Consider the following 25,745-nt stretch of genomic DNA (forward strand, 5'->3'; position numbering starts at 1 on the left):
TTACTCCTTTTGACAGAGCCTCCTTTTATCAATCTCTCCGACCTTTTAAAATGAGAGCTCTGGCCGCTTCATTTGTTTAGATTTGAAGAGGCTCTCTGGTGTGCTGTGCACTTGGAATATGCTTCACCTTTTGCAAGTCCATGGTAACACAGTAGCTATGTAGCATACTCTGCAAGTTTCCAGTTTCAAGATATCAACTGTAAAAGTATCCACGTTTAAAACTTTCTGGAGAAAAGAACCTGAAATGGGGCTTCAGAGCAGCAGTATAACATGTTGTCACTGTACCAAATGGCAGTGTCAGCAAAAAAAAAGAAAATCTTTCGTACTAGATCCTTTAGATGCTCTGTTTAGCAGACGCCTTTCTGGACCAAATTATTCTGGTCAGGGTGCATGTGATTGTGTAAATATGCAAAGATTTTCAACAGATTCTCTGGAACCCACAGTTTCCTTGGGGCTCGTGGTGTGCCCAGTGGCTTAATGCTCTGATAAAATGATCAAAAGTTCTGTGTGGGGGCAGATATATCTGGGCAATATGCCTGAAGCTTAGAGAATAAACACTTCTGCCTCTGCTTAGACTTCTGTGTAGCCTGTCTGGGCATCCATTTGAAGAATTCCTCCTTATAACCATTCATTCTCATTTGTGAAGTTACAACCAAAATTCACGATTTTATTCTCGTGAGACTTTGTTGTGACTTTTTTCTTTGATAGTGAATTGAATCTACTCTCCAATAAATGTATCAGGCCCATCCTTGATATATCAGGATATTTTCACTATACATACACTGAGAATAGAAAAACAAGGATAAAATTCTCTGACAATACAGAAGATGGTTACTGAGTTAGCCTAAAAAAAATAGTATTTCTGTGTGAAGCAGAAAAACGTGAAAAGATTGAAATCTCAATGCTTTCATTAAAATTTGAGTGACAGTATATAATTACTTAATCTATCTGTCTGGTTTGAGTGGTTTCTTTTCTTCTTGTCCTTTTCAATCTTCAGGCCCTGTAGCTGCAGCAGTTGAGGCTATTACATGAACATATTGTATAATATTTTAGATGAGCTGACTCCAGAAATTTAATCTTGTCTGGGATTCCATCAGGTCTCAGGAGGTTTTCTTCAGATCTTCTAGCAGGCATATTGTGCTGTCAGGTGCCTGTGAGGCTACAAATAATTTCTGATTTTGTTGTTCTTACTGATTTTAATTCTTTTTTATTTCAAACTTGGAATAGACTTTCTCATTACTGCTGTCAAAACATGTCACAGTGTTATGCAAAATTTAAATGTTCATGTATACAACTGTCTGATGTTTTCAGTTTAAGTCATGTAATCCCCATAAATTCTGTAGCAGTATAGCATGTTTCACCTCTCCTACAATTTTTTTTTTTTCAGTAGATATTCCGCATACTCCTGAGTTTCAAACTGTGTCTGCAAGAGTGATCTAGGCATAGGCTGGATAAACATGTTCAGGCTCACTGCGATATACCTGTATCGTAAACGATATCTTTTTAAATTTGGGTTGACTTATTTGGCTGATTGCCTAGCTTTCCTCCTTAAATAAATATAACTTCTCCTTGTAAACCTTCCACAATCCTAATAATTCTAGTTATCTCTTTAGTCCCTTTAATGTTTTCTATTTTTCTCCTGTGATTTCATTAGTGTTTAAAGGAATTAACCTTTCAGAAAAAGAGGAAAATAATGATGAGCTGGATTGTTTTCAGCTTTTGGTGTATGTAATTGGTAGACATTGGATCATTTCATCCTCTGCAAAGTGTAAAAAATCTCTAAAATCACTTAGACTGTGAAGTACCACAACCCATATCCAACAGTGTGCTTATTCCTTAAAAAAATCTTACCCTAGTTAATAGTAATGTTTGTTTTGACGGAGGAGACTCATTCAAGAAAGTGGGGGACTAGTAGCTCCTTATTAATAATATTTAGAAAAGTTTATTGTATTATTATTGATTATATTGTAAGAAACACCAGGAGCACAGACTTAACAATTAGTGTGATCTAAATCATTACTGAACGCTGTTAGTATAAAAGCCATCACCATGTACCACAGTGACTGCTGTGTAATGAAATTCTGTTGTGTGAAACTAAAATTGTCTCAAGGCAAAGATCTTCAGTGACCTCTGTGTAGTTTAATGGCACTGAATCATGGTCATGAAACCCTGTAAAACTCCACCTTCATGTTCAGAGCTGTTCCTGTCTAGTTCTGAATTGATATAACTGCACCCATCCACCAAAGGCAATCTTTCCACTAGCTGTGACCTGACACAGCAAATGTGATGACATCCTCTGCAAGGTGGGTACCATACTCTTTGAGTGCTAAGAATTACTTCAGAAAAAAAAACCTCAGTGAACTTAAAATTGTTGTGTAGCTTCAGGTATTTAAAGCAGGATAAAAAGAAATTATATTTGAGTGTAAACACTCACAGTGTTACAAGACAGCTGTACTAAGTGATATGCCTAACAGGCTATGGCTCTGATCTTTGGTGTTGTTATTAGTCATTTGTTCCTTTCCCTGTGAAATTATGAATCTCAAACCAAAACAAAAATTTTCTGCAATAAGAAGTAGGAAAGAATGTTTCTTTACAAAATAAAGGAAGTTATTTATAAAAATAATTTTGAAATAATTTTAGCTCATTTCTATAGAAGCTCTTTATATTAAATAACATTACATTCTACAAATCAGACTCTGATGCTGTCTCTCAAATTAGGCCTCTGAGTTCTCTTGCTCACTGCTGCAGAGACTTGGAAGCTATTTTGGAGGGACTCTGGAAAAACCGTGTTCCCTGCCCCAGAGTCCTTGTTGTAGTGTTCATGAGCAATCCTGCCTCCAGCATATATTTCCTGTCATGCTAAGTAAAAGGTTACTTACTTGGTGGTTTGTTGGTTGGGCTTTTTTTCTGTCTAGATGGCCTTCCAGGTTGCAAGCTCAGGAGTATTCACATCTGTATTGAATTCCACATTATACCAATTGTAATCTGCATGGCCAGGCCAGGAACCCCGAAGTTCTTGGTTTGATGCTGGTGGGAGAAAGACAAAACACTGCAATAGAAAGTCCATTCCAAAAAGCTCTCCAGCCAGACTTTCAGCTTTTATAAGCTGTCAGTTCTGTGTGTGGAATGTGATTTAACATCACCTTTCCTTAGGGACAACATTCATTCAAGCCAGTGTTTCAAGTTACAGCCCCTGAGGATTCAGGTCTTTATTATTTACCTTGTAATATGACATGCATGGGAAACATAATTCTGTTGCTTGGGCTAAAGCAAAGTGAAAAGCCCCATTATTTTTAAAATTAAGTACCACTACATAAAACTACAGGAATAACCAAATAATTTCCGCATTTCCAGTAATACAAAATGTCTTGAGATCTAAACAAACTAAAAGGCAGCTACTGGTGACATTATTTCCTTAGGGAATATAATTATGATTTCAAGATGCTAGTTTCTCTACCCTGCTTTTAGCTTTTGAATGACAAGAGAGGGAAAAAATAATTAAAACTGGGGATAAGAAACAACTAAAACAACATTAACTGAAGTGACATTAACTGAAACAGTACAATAGGCACTTATATGTCTAGAATACAAAACCATTTCTGTATGTCACTGTCACTGGCAGAGCACAGGAAACTGAAAAGTCTTTGGCTTAAAGTGAGCACTACGTAGCAACAACTAAATACATCAATGTGTCCTCAATATTGTTGTCATGCAAAATACAAAATACAGACTATACCAGCTACTAGGAAGAAAATTAACTCTATCCTAGACAAATCCAGCGTGGTACCCACTCCTTATTCCATACCATTTACATCATGCCCATGTCCCACACTTCCCAATACATCCCAGTTAACCACCATCATCTTTCTGGTCATTTGAGAGATACATCTACCTATCTATCTATCTATCTATATATATATGTATATGTGCACACAGATATCATGGCCTTAGTCTATGGACCATCGCTGTAGAAGTCCATTGACTTCATTTTGGCCCATGACTTTGAGTTCCATTATCGCTGTAAAAGTCCACTGACTTCATTTTGGCCCATGACTTTGAGTTCCATCTTCCATAACTGTATTTCAGGGCAGAAAAGATGGTGCATGGTGTTGGATTGTTGCATGTTGAAGCAGTTCTGGTTCCATCCCTGCTGTGCTTGTCCAGTTTCACCAAAATTCATTCCTCTTCTGGGTCACTGTGATGTGATTTTATGAAATTGAATGATGTCTTTCGGAGCTGTGCAAAAATTTTACTGACAATTGCTGCATTATGTCATGGTGTGATATAAGTGGAAGTTACATATTATTATGTAGTGCTGAATCTGGAGCCAGCTTTGGCACAACTCTTACTCCTTCCCATACAAAGATCCTGCCCCTGTCCACGTTTAAAACCCATTCATGCATAGGTGTTTCTCAGTGTTTGGATCACAGAGGGTTTATTTAAAACCCATTCATGCGTAGGTGTTTCTCAGTGTTTGGATCACAGAGGGTTGGTTTATATGGCTAACAGAATGCTGTCCAGTAACAACATATATGGAAATAGGAGGCTATGGGGAACTGAAAGGGTCAAGTTCATCCCATTCAGAAATCTTAATGTCCCATACGGTGATAACCTGTAATCTGTCTTAAATATGACCATGTGTCTTCATGAGGTTGAAATGTAACCCATAGGAAGGGCTGCATAGGCACCATCCTTTGTTGTCTGTAAGTCTCCTTACACCAAGAAACTATGGGAAACACTACTGTATCTGGAGGTGCCCAGCAGATAAGCAATACAAAGCGGTTTACCCAAGGTTTTGAGGGCCTGCTGCTATCAGGTACAAACAATCCACAGAAAGGCCCTATGGTAAATTTGCCAGGAGATTTGCAAAGAGTCTAGTAATTCCCTGCAAGTGATGTTTGAGCCTTGCAATTAAATTCATGCCTATAAACTTGCAGCTGAAATTTATTATTTGTTTGCAGCAAACACTTATTTGAAACCACGTTGTCTATTTGATTCCTGGTGTGTCAAGAAAACAGAAAACCACGTATCTTCAAATTATATTTGCTTTTTATTTTTCGCATATAGGGAAGAAATATAACCTTGACTCCGATAAATCTAGCTGGACTGTTAGGCATCACAATTAACTAAGTTCAAGCTGTAGCACAAGTCTGGCTTGAAACTTTGTCAGTTTTGAAATTCGTCTCAAGGCTGTGGACCACATACCCATCTTGGAGTGTCCACCATTCAATGACTGAGTTGTATAGTCACTTAGCTGTACTGCTGCCCCCCAGAAATCCTGAAATACTTCATGATGCTGAGCATCATAATTTTCTTTGCTTTACTAACAAATGAGCAGATGCAGTAGTCTTCAATTAATTATTCACACCATCAGTTTATACCATATTCAGAGTAAAATTCAGAGCTCCTGAGAAAGAGAAGCATTTATTGTGAAATCTGCCTTGTGTGTCCGAATGTCTCCCAAACACAAGTTTGTTGTGAAACATATTAATTGATTAATTGTATAACTCTTGGTGACTTTTCCATGAAAACAACCAGATCTGGTAGTTTGAGTCAGTGTTCCATGTCTACTTAGGTACACGAAGTGCACAATCTACTCAGGTCACACTAATTATTAAATATTGTTGTTAAATAATGAATTTAACATTTCAATGAATTTGCAGGTAAGTGTAGAAATACATAGATTAATTTGAATTTCACTTTTTTTTTTCCCCCCTGATTAGTAAAGCCAGTTGCTTTGGCTGACCCTTCCCTCCTTTGGTTTACAGAGAGCTATTATTCCTAATGAGCTTCTGGAAATAATTTCATTTATATAGGCAGAGAAGGAAACCAGATCAATTAGTCAGACTGTATGTTTGGTACCACAAAAAATGAGAAGAAAAAGCAATTAATCTGATTTTCTTTCAAATTTTCATTTTTTTAAATTTCCCAGAGATAATTGGAAGGGTTTCAAAATGACATGGGCCATACTGTAGTCTCAATTAGTTTATAGTGAAACAATGCCAGAGCAAGAAGATACAGTTTTATTGCATGGTATCATGTGGAATCTAGGAGCTAAATTAACTTGCTATTCTTGTTTCTACTGATTTTAAAAAAAATTTACAACACAATGGAATTTGAGTGACTTCAAAAGGAGTGTTCCTTTGCTTTCTGATGCTTCAGTGTTATATCCTGTTGCATGCATTTCACTTCTCTGTAAATGAGTAGATCATCAAACAGATCTAGAAGCTCTGCTTAGGCACATGGAAGACACAAGGGAGGTGATTCAAGACAGCCAGCATGGCTTCACCAAGGGACTAGTTCTCTTTGTCAGGCTTGAGCCTATTTTCATCTTCAGCTACTCCTAACTTAGTGCCTGCTAAATAGAAATAATCAATACAAAGGACTCATGATGAAGTGCATGGATATTACTCTTTGTTGTACACATGTAAGCAGAATGTCTTGTGGACTTGGTGACTTCGCTGCAGCTCCTGGCTTTTGAAGAGTCACAGCAGCCCGTGGGGAGTGTGCAGAGAGGCTTCACTCTGCATTTAGCTCCTGTGGTCATAGTGACCGTTAGATTTTGCATTTATATTACAGATAAAGGTATTTATACATACATTTCTCTAGAAGATGGTTGGGAGTAGCATTTTCTCAGGTCATGAGAACCAGGTTTCTTAGAAAGCAGGGAGGTGACTTTTCTCCAGGCCAGCTGTTAGAAGGAGATAAACAAAAGTTCTTTTTTATGACAGAGGAATACCCTTTAAAAACCCAGGCTAACTAACTTGAAAGAGAATTTTTTCCCTATTTGGCAGGGGAATTTGGTCCAATTTTGTTGCATCTGTTAAATAAAATCCTGTTGAAACAACTTATCAGCATAATTTCTGCCGATAATAATGAGCATAAAAATATTTCAGGTGTTTACCTCTAAAGAGAGAGAAAACATAAAATTATCCTCTTAGAAAAAGATTTTCATAATGTTTCACACAATGTTATGCAAGTTCAATAATTGCCTAGTAATTTTTTGATTTTGCATATTTTGCCCTCTTTCAAAAATTTATAGTGCAAAAATAAGGATATTTGGAAAGGTGTTGGTTTTACCATCTTTGATAGATCACAAAGTTTTCTTTTTCAGACTTTCCAAAGAAACTCTATTCCTCAATGTGACAGTTTCTATCAAGAAGAGTTGTTTTAGTTTGTAAAAGTCTGATGTAATGAAAAGCAGTTTTCTACTTTGTGGGCATTTGCTGCTTTCACTATGAAATTGTTCTTTCAGTTCATCTGACACTTCAAATAACCCATTTATCCAGAGCTATTGCCATCCACTATTGCAACAGAAAAAATTTAAGAATGGTTACCTAAGGACATGGCAAAAGTAGGCACTTTTAAAGAAAAGCTTTAATAGATGATATGAGCCACATTTTAGGGTTGCAATTCTTGTGAACTGAAAACAAGCAGATTTTAAACAGCTATAGAGTATGGCAAAAACCTTTTCAGAGGTGGTAGAGGGGAAATCTGCAAGTCCAAAATAAAGTGGGTTTTTAAAATGAGTACTGGCATAACTAGGAACATGAGAGGGAGGTAGCATTGCCATATGTAACCTGAATGCTCACAGAGGTGTAAGAAGGAGAGAACAAGCTGGGCAGCTGGGCCAAGGTTGGTGTTGCAGCATACTGGTGAGTGCCAGGAGGCAGGAGAGATTTATGGCTTCCTTGAATCACTAAGGAGTACCTGTCACAATAAATTTTAAATGAAAAGGCATTTCCATGCCCACTATGACTTGCCTCAGCTTGCTTCTTGATGCTCTGTTGAGCAGTTCAGTTACACAGATGCATTGCTAACCAGGCAGATACATCTCACTGACAGGAGTGGGAAGACAAGATGAAGCTCTCTGGTATTACTTGATGCTTCTCACTGGGGTACTATAGTTGGAAGAACCAGTATGAAATGCCTGTCCACTAAGAAGTGAAGGTCTTGCTATAAAGAAAAACATCATCTACTGCAAGAGGCTCAGTCTTTGGAAAACTGTTTTCTTTTTTGTTTGTGCTGTTTTTCTTCTGTAATGAAGCAATTTTGTGGGAACATTGAGCTGTCTTGTCTCATACACGCTTGCTGTTGTGCAAAATGTCAAAAATATGTTTTAGCAGGATCTTTGATAACGATTTTTTTTTCTTCTCCACTTCCATGTAACTTTAGGTTTTTTAAAAATTTTAGTGGTAGTAACAGACCTAACACTTCTTCAAAAATATCCAAGGGATCTAATGATGTTCTCCATATTTGAAAGTCTGGGTTACAGTGCCTAATGCTTCCTAAAATAGAATTACTGGGCATTAAACTTCAAATGTTTTATATTAGAAGGGCAATACCTCAATCGAATTCAGAAATAGATTGATGATGGAAATGAGAATTTTTTATACATTCCTTTAGCCAGTTCTTGCACTGGCATCCAGTTATACTGGTTTCTACAAGAAAAAGATGCTGTTAGTGATGTACTTTTGTGCCTTATTTTACTCTAGAAGAAGAATTATTTTAGTGAGTTAAATTTTAAATCCCTGGGCAGACCTTGTTAGGCAGGTACCATGAGCAGCATAGCTGTTTTATTATGACAGTATCTGCCTAATTGGTATCTTAAGTTAATTGGTTCGGAGAAACTGAACTGGTAAAGGCACACAGAAATAACTCATTATCATCATTTTTCTTTTGATCGTTTGCCATTAGCTTTGTATAAACATTGTATCAGAAAGTATTAGATATGGTGGGGTTTTTTTTTAATATGTGTTGTCTTAAAACTTCAACTTTTTCAGGTGAAATTTAGTAATAATTTATAAGTGGAACAGACCAGGGATTGGTGTAGCTTAGAACCTCCAAGTGTCAGTCAGAGAATATTTTATTCATGTATTGTTTTTTTTACAACTAATTTACAACTGAGCCTGTGATCTTATGATTAAGGACTTCTATCACTTAGCAGGTGTAAAAATATGTTTGTGTAAAAATGCTGTTGTGTTGTCATTAAGTGATGCAGTTCACAAAGATTTTGACCTTTGCAATACTTTTGATAATAAATTTACAGATTAATTATGCATTGTATTAATAGTGTCCCTTTACAGTCTGCAGTTTCTGTTTGTGTGAGAGCCCATTTCTGTAGGTATCATTCAAAGGGATAACGAGGAGTTTCTACTAACTTTTCATTAAAACTGTCTTTTTATGAAGGTTACCAACTTAACTTTTTTCTGCTAGTAATGTATTTATCAGCTAGAGATCATCTTCTCTTCTGCTCTATATAAATACAGATGATCAGCATGATACATGTGACTGCAGATGAAAGCATACCATTAATTTAAAGGACTGCATGGCACATTATTTGCCACATTTTAATAGATTAAAAATAGTAATCTCATATAATCCCTTCTGAAATAACACACCTCATTAGTTTACTGAATGAGACACACAACTTTGAGTTTATTGAATTAGAGAAGGCACTAAGTAACTTATTTTTCTTTTTTTTTTTTTTTTTTTTTTTTACCTGCTACCTAGGTGAGCTGGTGCTTCCACTGATTTACCCCAAAATAATTTTACTTGATAAAATGAACTGGGTTGAAACTAGATTTCTTGGCTGAACTTAGAAATGGTATATAAGGTATCTGAGCAGTCATATCTTGTGTCTTTTTCTCCTGTTATTCTGTATCGCCCTGTGGGCCTTGCTCTTGTGGTCTGGCATGGGGACATGACAAGAAGGTGAGTTCAGACCTGGGAAGTACTCTCAGGTATTTCTCCTTAGATGTAGTACAGCAACAGAGAGAAACAGGGACAAAACGTCTACAGCTGTACTTCATTTCTTGAGGGCCTCACAAAAGTGGAAAAAAATGGAAGTTAACATGTGCACCCTGCTTTACCTGCCTGTGAAGCATGTGAGTCGAGACTGTAAGCATAGCTCCAGAAAGCAAGAGGCAGCCAGCAGAACCCTCCTCTTTCCTCACAACGCCTGAATGGAGGTCAACAAGAAACATGTTCTCTCTTTGAGGTTTTTCTATGGTTTCTCCTGTCCCTGATTACACTGTTGTCTACAGAGCATTTATCCCTTCTGAAAACTTGCCCCAACTTAGGCATGTTAATTTAGGGTCCTTAGGGCTCCTTTGATAATTTGGGAATTATTCAGTATTACCAGCAATCTGTCTTTTTTGATACAGCAAGGCTGGTCAATGGCTGAGAGAAAGTTCTTGAGTTCTCTGAGTGATACAAGTCGTCACACTGATCTTTTTAGCTTTGCAGGATACATGTCCCAGTTTCCACCTCAGAATACAAATGCTCTGAGGTGATTTGCTTTGTACAGCATTTCACTGCAATTATTCAGATCCAGACTAGCAATGAGCCCTCTACCTGCTGGTGTCATTTGAGCTTACCCTTAATAACACATGATTTCAAAGACAAAATATATTTGTTTATTTAAGAAAAAGACTAGGGTAGGAAAAAAAAAAGGCAGTGAAGAATGAAACGAAAAACGTCATCTTGAAGTCTGTTTCATATAAAAGTGTTTTCCCAGTTGTCACTTTGAATCTTTACAGCACATTTCAGCTGTAGCAGCCTAGGGATCAAAGTGGCCAGTACTACTCTGCCTCCAAACATTACTTCTCCCAGTTGATGCCTATGTCTTGTGGCTATACTGTATTCTAGCTAATAGCTGAAGCTAGAAATAGCAGGGTTCATGTGCTTTGCTGCTTTAAAAGAAACGGAGGAGATGAGATCTTGTATTAGATCATCTGAAATGGGAATCTAAGATACATATTTATATAAATGCATTTCCTTTTTAATAACGAGGCCTTACTGTATTTCAGCTTCTTTGAGCTCTACAAGAGATAGCAGTGATAGTTCAAGCTGAGCTGGGAGTGCTTGTCTCTGAAGTCATGGAAGGTTCTTCAACATAATAACTCACTGCTCGTGTCCTCCTTCTTGCTGAGGAGAACAACTGTGTGCTAGCTAAAAATTAGAACTTCTCTTTTCAAGCAGAAAAATTTACATTGTGAAACACTTGTTTTTATAACTGATTGAAAATTGCCTATCATAAAAGTTATCCAGTGTGTAATAGTTTCATTTGTATATAGCTTTTCTGGTTCGCTACACTGACTACGCACCACACCTTAACCAACCATGTGTCAACATTAAGAGCAAAGTACATATATTAAACTCCTTGTTTTCTGAACATTTCTTCCACTAGCAGTTGCTACACAGCCAACCTCTGCCATCTCCATGCAAACTCTTCAGATAAGGCAACACATTTTATGCTAGTGCACAGAAAAACAGGCCCATAAACTTCTCTGGGTTGCTTTCAGCCTGGATAAAGCTCAGCTTTCAGCTGAGATGACTGATGCAAATTATCAGTGAGTTCATTTTAGGCTGCCTGGGCCATCGTTGCTCCCCAGAAAAACACTTGTGAAACTGCTGAGACGTGGGGTGTGATCACTGCTCTAATGCTTCGCTCCCACAGCAATGGAAGGCTCTTGGTTGCTTCTGTGTATTCTGAAGCTCTCAAACTAGGAACTTTGCTTTAAGCATGTATGCATTCTTATTTTGTTGACATTACTTAAACTGCCAGTGCCTCTGAACTGAGGTGCTTTCTAGATAGTAAGCTGGACTCAAGCATGTCTGGTAGTTCATTGACTTAGTCTGATTTGAACTTAAGATTTTTTGAACTTAAAATTCTTTTCAGACCTCAAAAGTGATGGAATAGAGAGACACAGTGTCCTTAAAATTAATACAGTAAATCAAACTAAGTAGATAAGGAGGAGAACATATGCAAGTGAAAGAGACAGTGTTTCAACCTAAATTAAGTGCTTGCTACAGAGAAAGGGGAGGGCACAGCAGGAGAATAAGCCAAAATCATGTTACATGTATAGGTATTAAGGAAAGTGAAAAATTTAATAACAGCAACTATAGACAGGGAAAAGTGCATGACAGGATATTGTGTATAATATATGCTCGTCCCCTTTCTGAATAATATGGGCAGGCTACCTCATAAGTGTGATAAGAGAAGGGGAATGCCTAGAAAATGATTCAGTTTTGGTAGCATGAAAGAATAACTTGTGAACCCAGCACAGGCCATCTCTGATTGGTTACACAGGAGAAAAAAAAGGTGCTCCTGCCTAGAGCCTTCCTCTCCACTGCCCATCTCAGAGGATCCCAGGGCTCCTTTTAGATGCCATGGGGTTTTCAGACTGCTCGCTCATTCATTCCTCATCTGGGGAGTGACTCCGTGTGTACAACCTTCTCAATACCTATCACTAATGAACAAGTCTTTAAAGTAGCTTTATTTAAAGCATTCCAGATGGATGTCAATCTTAACCATGCAAAATATGTACTGGTGTGAAAGTATATTGAAGCTAGTATTTCTTTGCAGATAGCAGGTTTTTGAGAAGTATTTTCCTTGACTTTCTGCTTCACTTTGTAAGGTGGTATTTGGAAAATAAAGCCTTTGTTTTGTGACTTTTTACACTTAAGTATTAATAAATTTAAAAACCATGAGAGTACATTCTAAGCACTATCTTCTTTTACAGCTGGAATATCTGTCTCAGAATCTCTGGTTGGCAAGCAACAGCTGGAGGGAGATAAATTTTCTTCACCAGGAGAGGGCTCTCACAGTCTTCTGTTATTACTGAACATGGAAGCAGAAAGACCAAAAGGTGAAGCTACAGAAAAATTCATGCAAGACCTGCTCAAATCATGTTATGTGCACCAGTGTGTTATAGATACCATAAATGTTAATCTTAAATAAATAAGACCAGTTATACTTAAATGCTTTTTTTAAAAAAGTGAAAAATAAGGATGCTGTTGCAACTCGGCTCTATTTCTTTCTTAATAACGCTGTTGTTAAACAGCACTAAAATATTGTAGAAATCAACTTTCTGAACAGCACCACCAACATGCAGATTAACTCTCCTATTGGCTTTGCCAAGGAGATCCCAGAGACGTAGCAAGACTGTTCATTTTGGGGTGCTTAGTATGGTTTAAACACTGTTATGAAAATAGAAGTAAATGTTTCAGAGAGGAAACAGGGGTTTTTTCGATATTGTTTATTATTTTTTTGCTATCCTTCAAATAACCTTATGTATCATGAAGAATTAATTTATAAAGTGATACAAACATAGCATCAGCCTGCCTGTATCTCCTCTTACTATACCTCTTATTTGTTAAAAATGAATGTGTAAAATCTTTATGTGAATGCTATTGCATAAATAGGGTAACAGATGCTGTCTTCATTTCTGCTGTAAACAATCAAAAGCAAGGTTATTTGGGTTTCTAACAATAGTTGAATGAACTCTGCTTTTTAGTTCTTGTTTACCATTGTAAATTACAGGTTTAGTTCTGCTTACAGTCTACTCTAAGCATTATCTCATGAAATTCATGCATGGAAAGTAGAAACCAGCTTGCTAGAATGCTTGCAGTATGTACTAGAACCAAAGAAAATAAACCATTATCAATTTATTTTGTGTTCTTTACATAAAAGCCTTTTCCAGCCTGTTTTCTTTTTGTGTCTTGTTGTTGGTCATAAAATTCTTAGTATAGCCTTGTCTTTTATAGATGTTTCTACTTACGGGGACAGGCTGGAAGTTGTATTCCAGCAAAAACAACCACAAAAGTGTGGAAAAGAAACCTTTATCTTTCAGGTATTTGAACAAGTGCCAGTATGTTGCAGTATTTCCATAGCCTTTTAGGGATATCTTGATCTAGTCAACCTCTCATTTTGACAGACCTAAAAATTTTTTTCTAATGCTATTCTTTGTAATCATTTTCATGGTAGTAATTCAACAGAATCTTGAATCAGGATCAGACCTGTTGTGCATGGGGCTATGTTTTGGATTTGTACTGAACAGAGTTGATAACATAGAGATGTTCTTGTCGCTGAGCAGGGCTTACACAGAGCCAAGGCCTTTTCTGCTTTTCATTTTGCCATGCTGCAGAGGCAGGTGGGTGTGCATGGGAGGTTGGGAGGAGACACAGTCAGGCCAGGTGACCCAAACTGACCACAGGGATATTCCAGACCAAATGGCATCATGCCCAAGACATAAAGTGGGAGAAGAAGGAGGAAGGGGAGGATATTTGGAGTGATGTTGTTTTTCTTCCCAATTAACCATTATGCATGATGGGGCCCTGCTCTCCTGGAGATGGCTCCACACCTGCCTGCCCATGGGAAGCAATGAATTAATTCCCTGATTTGCTTTGCTTGTGTGTACAGCTTTTGCTTTCCCTATTAAAAGGTCTTCATCTCTACCCATGAGTTTTCTACCTTTTACCCTTCTAGTTCTCTCCCCAGATCCACTGGTGTGGGAGTGCGCAGCAGCTGTGTGGTACTTGGCTGCTGGCTGGGGTTAAACCTCTACATGGAATAAAAATGGGGTGAATAGCTTAAAAGCAAAGTGTAGTTTGGTGTTGGAGCTGTATTACAAGGTGAAGTTGCTTGGGTTAGAGCACATATCAGACTATAAGACTCCAAGGACTTAAAATAAATTTATCTTAAAATAATCAAAACTGCATATCCAAATATCTACTTTTTTTCCCCCCCCATACAATTAGTAAGGCTCTAGGATCCTGGATGTATTGAATTAATTATCTAGTCCTGCACAGACAGATTTCTTCATTCCACTTCATCTCTGTGAAGTGATTCCTTGTTCTCTCTCTAGCAGTCTCACACAGGTGTCTTCCACAACTTTCTGGAAGGTCTCCAATTTTAGACTATTTCAGATCAAGAGGAAAAACAAGTACCACAGAGTTTTCAGTCTCATTCACTGCTTTTTTCATCCATCTTTTCTGTGAAAAGAACAATACTGGAGGGCCCCTGCTGACTGCAGGTGTGCTGATGTGCGAGGGGGAGATTGTGTTATGTGCCCCTGAGAGCTCCTGGGTACTGACTAATTTTTCTGACATAAATGGCCTTGCAGCAGCTTTTCTGAGGAACGGCCTCCCACAAAACCAGTAAGATACAAACTGTGCTCTGAATAAGCTTCGGTCCCTGAATGGTCTTAAGGAGCAATCTCAAGTAGAGCATATTGCAATTTAGTTCTGCAGAAGGAATGAGGTTCTGAATTTCACCCGTTGTGATTTGCACTGAGGATCAGATGAGGCTACACTATCTGAAAATGTGTTCTCATACTCTAGGACATTAATTGAGAGAACATATCATCAAGGCTTCAGACAATTACCTTTATGAGATGTGCCTTGAAATTGATGGAGTCTTATGAAATACGTAATTGTTTCGCCTGTATTTGGTCCCAGTAGTTACATAAAAATAAGTTTAATTTTCCTGCAGTAAACAGTTTGCACTTTTCCCAGTTGTGCTAACATCACAGAAAAGAAAAGAAAAAAAAAGAAACAAAAACCAACACAAAGCCAGCAGAACGTAAAGATTAATTTATATTCTGACCTCTTGTGCAGCTTCTTAATCCTTTGGCCAAGAGGTCAAAATCCTTATGAATGCTAAATGAACCCCAATTTGGTGGAAAGACTCATAAAGCCAAGGGAATTACTAGGAGTTAAAAGAGAGTAAGATTACCACCTTGTTCAACATAAGAAAATCTGGACGAAAATCAGATGAAAATCTGGTAGAAAGAGGAACTAAAATTTACTCTTGTGGTAAGGATGGTTTTACTTATTTCCTTGTTTATCTATTTTTCTCTCAACAACAACAACAACAACAACAGAAAAAACCAAACAGATTTATAGTTATAATTAATGGTCTTGCGGTCTGTCATAAAAAGGGATTTTTGTCTTTGTGGGTCCTACTGAGTCTGAAGAGATGAAAAACTGCTTGAGTATCACAAAGTTACTCCTCTGGAGAAATTTTCCACCAGAAGTGTCTTTAAAATAATTTTGTTCACAAGGACAGTAATAAATGTTTCCTGGTCCAAAAATGTCCAATAATGTCCAAGTCATAGAGATATGAGCCTTCTCCTGCTAAGACAAAGCAAGTATTTGTTGAATGGATGTATGAGCAGGATGTATCTACTTTAGTCCCAAGTGTCAAATCACTATTCTGGTAACTTCTCAGAGAACTATTTTTAAGCCTTATTATTAAAAGGATGATCTTAAAATGTGACTACAAGCACAAAATGAAGCATTCATACTTGTTCAAAGGAAATGAATTTGGATTGTAGCAATATTTTGTTTCACATTATTTCCTAAGATTAGCATGTAATGAAGTAATTTAATAACTTTAAAAATGTTTACAATATTTTCTCTTCAAAAGGAAACAAGATTAATAAAAGTCTCACTTGTACAGTTATATTAGATTCATAACAATAATGCATAGCTCAGCTTTTAGAAACACACTGTGACCACATCTTCCTGCCTGCACTTATAGTCTTTCTGAGGAAATCAAGATTCTGACAAACTGTGTTAGAATCGGTAAGAATTTTTTACCAAGGACAAGCTATATCAAAGTTTTGGGGTTTTTTTATAAACTGAGATGAATAAGGGGGCCAGGAGATCGTGGTAACCTGGTAGCGCTCATGTTTCTAGTATCCCTGGGTTTGAGAGATTTAAAAATAGGTGCTGTGGTAAGATTCACTGGCCCAAGTGTATGCTCTAGTATGATGACACAGATTGTCTTAATGGCACAGCATGATGCACTCTGAGTGATCTCAGCAAAGCTATCTTTATCAAATGGCTGGGAAGAAAATGCTTTTGCGTTAGAGGAAAATTTTGAGAGGGGTAATTTTGAGCTCACCTAAACCCATGCTCACTTAGCTGTTACTTCCTCAGATTCAAAAAATGTGCAATAGGCTTCTGGGTTACCTGTGGGATTAGTTATGTTCAGTGGTACTGTCACATATTCACTGTTCATGGCAGGTACTTGAGAAGGGTCTGGCTTTGATGCATTCCTTTGTCACTGGCAGAATGTGGGTAAATAGTGTTAATGTGGATCTGCTTTCAGTTCTCTTTCTCTCTTTTGTTTCTCTTCCCGTGAAAAGTTACTTCAAGTGAATACGAACACTAAAAACAGCTCTACCTACCTTCAGTGCAAGGGCAACTTTCAAGCAATATACCTACAAGAAAGATATATATTATTGGATCAAAACCAAGCAACTGCAGGAGTCTTCATTACATACTGCATGTAAAAGCCTCTAGGGGAAAAAACCCAAAAAACAAAAGAGGAGTTTGCATTTAACTGTATAGGAAAAAAACCCCATGAAATGAAAGAACAAGAAGCCTGACCTCAGAGATTATAAACCACATATGGTCAAAAACAGTTCAAAAATTTACCTAATAATCTTTAAAATCATGAGGATCATGATTCTATACCATTATTCCAGTCATGTGGGGGAAAAAGGAAGCAACATCTCTCGGACAAGTGTCCTGCCACTGCCCCAAAACAGTTCCAGATTGAACTAATCTATTTTCTGGCAAGGACTTTTAAATGCAAATAGCAAAGGCATAATTTAGCTTTCAACAAAATAAAAGGGTAAATTCCTGGACCCAACAGTATTTCTGAAAGACGTCTTTCTGGAGACTGTGATGTTTAACACTGTTTGTCTTGTATGCTACAGAGAGATATTGGGACTACTGTGAAAATCTATTGATGTCTTTTTTTTTTTCAAACGTGCAATAATAGCTGACAGACCCCTATGGATAACAGAAGGGGTTTTTAATTTGTTACTACTTCTGCAAAGGAGAACTGGATCCTATCTCAGCATGATTGGAAGTGTACACTTTTATTCCTGACTGTGCTCCTCTTCTTGGTTCTTACACGTCTGCAGATCAATGGATTGTTATTTTCCCTCTTCTCAGGTGTTCATACTTCTGAGGAGGAAACATTTGGTCATGAGAGTTTCCAGCCCCAGGAACAGGGCAACCAGCTGCCAGCACAGCAGTGATGTGGTTTTCCTGTCCCACTGTGTCCCTGCCAGTTCCCCAGTCCCCACAGCCCTGCCCAGGGCTGGCTGTACACCCAAGGCACTTGCCTGGGACGCAGTTCCCCCGGCAAGAACTCAGTGCTGCCTGCTGAGGCTGCAGCTGCTCTAGACCCATGGCAGCCACGCACAGCTCTCCCAGACACTGCTGCCATGGCACCGTGGGCAACCACAGAGGCTCCAACCCCTTCACCACAACCTGAGTAAATATACTCCAGTGTCAGCCCGTGCAGACCTCCTATCAGCCATGGTCACTGGCCTGGCTGGCTCAGGAGTGACCTGGTCATCCCAGGGCATCTGTTTCTTCTCCACTGAAAGAGAAGGGGAAAAGGTGAACTTTAATCTCTGACATTTGCAAAAAGTCAACTTTGTCAATAATATTTTGTAGTACTAGAAAAAACAATTTACGTGATGTGAGTCTTCTTAAGAATTTTAACATTCATCATACACAAAGACCAGCTGTCTGAGAGCCTTTTTTCTTTTTTTTTTTTTTTATTAATAGGGAGGAAGTACTCTACCAATACAATCCATTCTTCTAACTCCAATGGATACATGGCTCTGCAGCTGCTGCTTCCTGATTGATTTAGTGGATGCTATCAAAACAAAACTCCTATTTTCCACTTCATTTAGATCTTCAGTTACAGAAGGGGTAGACTTTAGCTGGCCAAAGGACTTGATTATAGGTCCTACTTGAAAATCCATTTTAATGTACTTTGTTTTCTAGGAAGTGTGCATTATCTATATCTGTACCTGCACATATACCTATCTACATATAAGAAGGATAAAATATCATTGGAAATTGTGGTGAGATAACGTTTTCCCAACACATATTGGAACAAACAAGACCATACTGCCAGTCACTGTTGGACATGAAGCCACAGGGGCATCTACTGCAGCTCAGACCAGCTGAGGCCTAGTAAACACGCGGGGGGGAATATCTTCGTGTTTAGAATTTTTTTTTTAAAATGTTCAAGACTGGGAAAATGTTAAATGGATGGTTCAGTTGTTTCTTGTCCCTTTTATAGAAGTTACTCTTTTGGCAATTGCCTAATGCCTGATTTCACTTGCTACTGCTCCTGTCTGCTTCATATGTATTCCTTGTTGATACTGGGACCAAGCTACACTGGCTGTTGAAGTAAAGTGGAAGTTAGAAAACTTGTTTTATTTTTATTTAACATTTCAGAGGAAAGACAGGGACATTTTGGAAATTTCCAAATAGAATGCTAATGATTGCTTTATAAATAAAAAGAAAATACACATTCTCCCACTATTGATGGACTTAAAAAAAAAAGATGACAGATTTATTGGCACAGGACTAAAGAAGTTCAATAGCTGTCTTGATTTAATTCTCTATTGCCAAATTACAATTTGTTGTGCTTTGATCAGTGTAAAGAGTAGGGAGTACAGTTACTGACTTCATCCAGGCTAATAGATACAAATATAAAATCTCCGGTGTACAGACTAATATTTGTGCAACTCAGAAACTAGAGGAAGGCCTTATTCCAGTCCTAGCATGATTCTGTTTGCCATACAGAGGGAGTACAATTTGATCTGGAAAGAGTAATTACTAAATAAACATTTAATTAATATATTAATAATAATCTACAATGTAGGAGTTAAAAATGGTTAAAATTCTGAAAGAGAGGAAGGTACAGAAAATAAACAGCAAGTAGGAAGGAAGATAACAGTAAACTGAAAAAAATTAAGTCAGAAGGAATATTTCAAGATGAAACAATGACTGCTTTCTTATCCTTTTATACTATTTAGTTATATCACATGGTATAAATAAGATTACATATTACAGTGATGCAAAAATTTGTGGACAGAAATAGGGCAAGAGCTACAGTAACTTCTGTAGGACTACATAATTGTGTTCTGACTGTAGATTTAGTTAACTTTTTCCTAAGTTTATCTACGAAGATTGGTCATAAATATTTTTAAAGTATTTAAAACATTTTAAAAGCTATTTTAATATCTATTGTTCCAGCAGTATCTATTCTGTACCATTTGTACTCTACTAAATGACATATTATAGGGCTTTAGAAGATAATAATCTGTAAAATGCAATAGTCAATGTCCAGGAAGAAACTATTAAAGTATATCACTACTGAAAACAAAGAACAATGGGTTACTGGGAACTAGATGTTAGAAAAATTCTTTAAGGAAAGCTATTACCCATTGGCATGTAATAAACTCCTTAGCAGATAATGGCTTAGGGAGAAAAGGTCTCAGAATCATAACAGTGTGATAAAAATGAGTTATGATTCTTCAAAATAAAATAACTGCTTTCACTTTAAAGACTATCTGGAAAGGAAGTATCTTGGGGGGAAAAAATTGCACAATGACTGTTTCCAACCACCCATTTATAAAAATAATAACTTTATTTCTCGGTCTGTCAAAGCTAGGTACAAAAGCCTATTGGATAAAAAATCTTAGTTGAGAGAAGGAAATAATCACCAGCTAGACCTGGGGAGAGGTGTTACAGCTTAAAACTCAAAGCAAAGGCTTTATACATTTACTGAAGCCTGAGGGAAGAGATGGAATACTAAATTAGAGTAATCTGGGGCGGGTAAGTATATATATATATATACACTTTGCATTTGTGCTGTGAAATATAATGTGACTTAGGGAAGATGCCTGCGATTTAAATTTGGAAGGAAAAGTACTGGCCTGGTTAAAAAGGAGGAGAGGAGAGAGGGGAGATGCTGAAAACGTGTGTGTGTGTGTGTGTATATATTTGTGTATTTGCACACGAGTTCACACACACAGAATGACAGCATGGATCAGGTTTGGAGGGGCCACAGGAGGTCACATCTGGTCCAGCCTCCCTGCTCAAGCAGGGTCATCCCAGAGCACACGGCACAGGAGTGCATCCACTTGGTTCTTGCATATCTCCAGTGAGGGAGACTCCACCACCTCTCTGGGCAACCTGTTCCAGTGCTCGGTCTCCTGCAGAGTAAAAACGTTCTTCTTCATATTCAGGTGGAACTTCTCGTGCATCAGTTTCTGCCCATTGCCTCTTGTCCTATTGCTCAGCACCACCGAGGAGAGCCTGGCTCCACCCTCTGACACCCTCCCGTCAGATACCGACAGACACTGATGAGGTCCCCTCTCAGTTGTCTCTTTTCATGGCTGAACAGGCCCAGCTCCCTCAGCCTTTCCTCATAAGAGACATGCTCCTGTCCCTTCATCATCTTTGTCGCCCTTCGCTGGACCCAATCCATGTCTCTCTTGTCCTGAGGAGCCCAGAACTGGACACAGCACTCCAGATGTGCCTCACCAGAGCTGAGCAGAGGGGCAGAATCACCTCCCTTGACCTTCTGGAATGCTCTTCCTAATGCACCCCAGGTCACCATTGGCCTCTTGGCCACAAGGACACACTGCTGGCTCATGGACAGCTTGGTGTCCACCAGGATCCCCAGGTCCTTCTCCACAGAGCTGCTTTCCAGCAGGTTGGCGCCCAGCCTGTCCTGGTGCAGGGGGTTATTCCTCCCCAGGTGCAGGACCCTGCATTTGCCTTTGTTGAATTTAAAAATAATCTACTCTACCCATCCCTCCCACCTGTCAAGGCACACATGCACATGTTTATTTGGAAGTTGTTACACCTTTCCAAAGCAAGTGGGTCAGCTATAATGAAGTGCAGTAAGCTCTTGCTTTTTGGTAAAGGAAGAGAAAAATTCCTGACACATTTCCATTTTCTTTTTCTTTCCATTATCATTTGTTTAGACAATGAAGGCTTACTCTGATCAGAAATGTGTTGTATGTTCAGGGGTGTCATCACTGTGAGAATAAAGATATAACTAGATAAATTCAGGCTGGATGAAAATTACATAAAATGACAAGCCAGAGTGAAAATTACCTGAGGAAATCAGAGATAGGTTGTACTGGATAAATACAGTGAGATGGAAACAATCAAAACAAGAACAACAACGCTCAAACCCATTCCAGGGAATAAGGCAACTTAGGAATCAACAGCAAAGCATCTCGCAAAGATATTGCAAACTATGTGTCAAAGAGCTAAGAAAAAATATTTTCCTAATCACATCCAGAAAGAGATATTTAATTATATTAGAAAACAGTCAAAGTTGGCACTGAAATAGTCTCAACAATAATTATTTAGTAAATGATATGTATTTTATTATATTTTATGACAGTTAATACTGATATGTCTAAGTAGTCTGTCTCACATTTATTACTCATTATATATTCTGTATAATTCCAAAGTACAAGTTGCCAACAATTTGGGTAATGAAAATGATTTTCTGGTTTTGTACACTGGGCATGATTTCCTACATGTAACAGATAAAAGAATATAACATATGCATATATTTCTGCCCAATGCAAGAAATACATGCAGCCACAGCACTATCCATCCACAAAAAAATGCTACTAATCACAACCAAGTCAGACTAACTAAACTTATCTAAACTAATTTAGCTTTTACAGCTGTACACGCCACTAGGCTTGAAAGCCATATTTGTTTGTTTTACTTTATCTTGGGGCACATAAAATCATGGTATTTGGCAGCACGGAATAAGGGATATTAAATCAGCTTTTATGCTGTTGTTAAGAAACCCATAGAGGATGGGATTCAAGCAGCAGGACATCATACCCAATAAATGGCATATGCAATATACTAATTTAAAATGCCTGTTGGAAATGAGAGTGGCATTAAAATCTGTCACAATGTGGAAAAGGTGAAGAGGCATCCAACTGAAGCCAAAAACTAGGATTAGGACTGTCAGTCTGCAAAAAACCCTCCTTGATCTTGTCTTAATTCTGGCGATGGAGTGGGATACTGTAATCATGTTCTGGATCTCTGTATTTTCTTCTGGTTTCATTTCAAAACAGATAGGGATCCCAGGGATGAATTTACTGGAGGAAAAGAGCTGGCTTTTTTCTGTGTCAGAGGTTTCTGGGAGATCTCTGGAATGAGTCTCCTGATGATGCCTTGAAATAGCTGGCATCACACTTGAAGTCTTTCTACTGTATCTTCTGTGGTGCCTTCTGCCAAAGGCACGGCTCCACCTGGAATATCTGGAGGGTTGCACCTGCGTGCCAGTGCTCCTAGAGGGGTGAAGAGTTAGATTTATCATCTCCTTTTCTTCAAACTTGTTTTCCTTGTTTGACAGCCTAGCGCCTATGCTCCTGCAGACACTGGTGTGACTGGCGGTCAGGCACGCCAGCGGCAGGATGTACTGCATGAACAGCAAGGCTATCGTGAAGGCAATCCTGTAGGAATCAGAAGGCCACGACTCGATGCACAACAGCCTGTTCTCCAGTCCCTCTAACTTCAGAGTTTTGCTGAGGTCCACGGTTTTATGGAAAACTGGCAGAGGGGAGCAAATTGTGAAGCCAAAGGCCCAAATGATCACTATTAAGAAATAGCCTTGTTTTGCTGTGAGATTGCTAGAGAGGGGATACTTTATCATACGGTACCTGACTGCAGCAATAGATATTAACATCAGAGTTGAAACTAGGACTGACGCACACTGGAGGAAGGGCATTATATGGCACATGACAGTGCCAAACATCCACTGGTCAAGCAGGACGGACGTCAGTGTGAAAGGTGAACAAAACAGCACAACCAAGATGTCAGAAAAGGCCAAGTTTCCAATGAGAATGTTTATTACTGTCTTCTGCTTGCACTTTAGTAGGGCTGTTAGTATAAGCAGATTTCCCACAAAGCCAGCCAGACTTATAAGTGTGTACAGCCCAATAAGAAAGTACTGCATGTCATCAACACTACTCTTATAGTCTTCCCAGGCAGAAAAATTCTTTGTTGTAGCAGAGGTGTTCTTGGTGTGTGTCCTGTTGTTATGGTCTTTGAATCCTAAATCCATTTTACAGTCCTGCTTAGAACAAGAAAGGCATTAATTAGCATCTGAAGAAATGATGATATTACTGTTCATCAAAATGTAAAAGTTCATAAATTTAACTTGTATCACCTCAATGCAAATAAATTACTAATGATGTTATTCTACTGTGAGGCAGATCCTGCATAACTTCAGGTCAACGTGAATTAGCTAAGTAGATTTTATCATTTGGTGTTCAGCACACCTAAGCCTCCTACCTAGATGCTCATGTGGGAAAATGGCAGTCTAAAGGTCTGCATTATGATGCTGCCTTTTAGCTATGCTTTGCTACAGAACACATTGTCAGGCTTTCTGTGAGGGAACAGTTAGCTACAAAAGCAATACACCTCAAGTCAGTGAGATTACTCATGTGAATAACAGCCCATTGAGATGAGCAAGGAAATGACAGTCACCATCTGGGCAGATGCCTAATCATTATATCATTGCAAATTATAAAGAGGGCACCTGAAAATACATATGCTAACAACTGCAGTAGTATTTCTTACCTTGCTAGTATAGAACTAACACAAAATAGGTGAGAGCTTTCAAAAAGGATCAGGAAATGCGCTGTCAGTGATCCAAGATGAATTTCCTAATCTGGTGTGTATAGAAAACATCTTCTACTAAGTGCTGAATATAGTTTAACTGGTGCTCAAGCAGAAAGGAAAACTACCTACAAAATACCTAAAGTAATTGGATGCAATACAGAGAGGACAGTGTTAACTGGAAGCAAACTCCACACAGCCATTTGAAAATTCAGTGAAATTTCTTATTCAGCACAGAATCATCTAGTGTTAAACCTAGCTCAGCACAAAGTTATTCTGCCCACTGAATCTTCATATATTAGTCTTCACTTTAGAACAAAGAGAAAGACATGAGAATTCAGTTCAAACCTCAATTTACCTTAAACACCTGTGTGTACTAGAGGTTCAAAGTCAAAATTCCCCAGAGTGCCAATGTCCTGTACAAAATTGCTTGATGTTTAGAAATCTTACATAAGAGAAAACAAAAAAGATGCACAAACCCAAAGGATAGATAAATAGAGCAGAAGACTAAACCTGTCATCTAAAAAAGGCCTCTTCAAGACTGTAGCAATTCTCAGTGAGCTGTATGTACCATGCTGACACCTTCAAAGTGCAATAATATTATTTGGTTCCCTCTACACATTCAGATGTGCTCCCTCCTTCATATCATTCCCTGTGAGCCAAAGGGAAGCTCAAACCATAAAATAACCTGAGAATATTCACTGTATTTTGATGAGAAGGTCCTTCAAGTAAGGGGGGGGGGGGGGCATTAATAATAATTAATATGATGAAAAAAAACGAGGCGTGAGAGAGGGGGTGGGCGGGGAATATATATATATATATAAATCTTGCAGATAATGTGTTGGAAAGAGGTGAAAAGAAGTCAGCCTTGCCAATTTCCCTCAATGTTAGAGTGCTTTTTAACAGCTAAAATAGAATTAAGAACTGACTACATGAATTTAGGTAACCTAAATATTATAATTGTGTGCATATGAGCAGAGAGGCATTAATGAATATTATTTTTGTTCAATTTTTGCTAGTCTCTAATGAAATGGTGGAAAACCATACAATAGACAAACAATGCTATCTGAGACTACCTTTGCCTCTAGACACACTTTAAAGGACCAGAGCAGAGAGTCTGTAAGTGATCATATCTCTCTATTTCTATATTGATAACACCAGAAGTTTTCATTTTGGTGGGCTTCTCTTTATACAACTCTTAGCTGATGAAGTAAATAGCTTTTTACTTATTTTTTTCTGAGCTAATTACTGAATTGCTAGTAACCAACTGAAAATGGTATGATCTGTACACCACAGTGACTTCCAAAATCTGCTGAAATTTCTTTCTGTTCCCTAAGTGTGACTCTACATAACTTTTTTACTTTTGCCCTGGATAAGGGAATATAATGCTAAGAATAGGACCAAGAAACAAAATTTTATGTGTTGTTATACTGTAACATGTTTAATAAATTAATGTTTACTGAGTTCTT

At 38.1% G+C, this 25,745-nt stretch overlaps 1 protein-coding gene and 1 long non-coding RNA gene across 2 annotated transcripts; both read right to left on the reverse strand.

Moving 5' to 3' along the window:
* Window positions 1-6: 6 nt before the first annotated feature.
* LOC108448275 lies at window positions 7-13,935 on the reverse strand. Its single transcript, XR_001864113.1, has 3 exons — window positions 6,600-13,935; window positions 2,880-3,027; window positions 7-1,159 (listed from the first exon to the last, which is right to left on the reverse strand). It is a non-coding gene; the product is annotated as an uncharacterized LOC108448275 (long non-coding RNA).
* Window positions 13,936-21,581: 7,646 nt separating this feature from the next.
* On the reverse strand, window positions 21,582-24,963 carry NPY5R (neuropeptide Y receptor Y5). Its single transcript, XM_017740645.1, has one exon. It carries the CDS (start codon window positions 23,717-23,719, stop codon window positions 22,388-22,390), a length of 1,332 nt encoding a protein of 443 aa, XP_017596134.1. The 5' UTR covers window positions 23,720-24,963; the 3' UTR covers window positions 21,582-22,387.
* Between the last annotated feature and the right edge of the window lie 782 nt (window positions 24,964-25,745).

The sequence above is a fragment of the Corvus brachyrhynchos genome, unplaced genomic scaffold (genome assembly GCF_000691975.1).
Source record: "Corvus brachyrhynchos isolate BGI_N302 unplaced genomic scaffold, ASM69197v1 scaffold178, whole genome shotgun sequence".
In the NCBI taxonomy this organism is placed as follows: domain Eukaryota; kingdom Metazoa; phylum Chordata; class Aves; order Passeriformes; family Corvidae; genus Corvus; species Corvus brachyrhynchos.

What these genes read in the sequence shown, in the direction of transcription:
- NPY5R (XM_017740645.1), bottom strand. Translation starts at nt 23,719, where the DNA reads ATGGATTTAGGATTCAAAGACCATAACAACAGGACACACACCAAGAAC.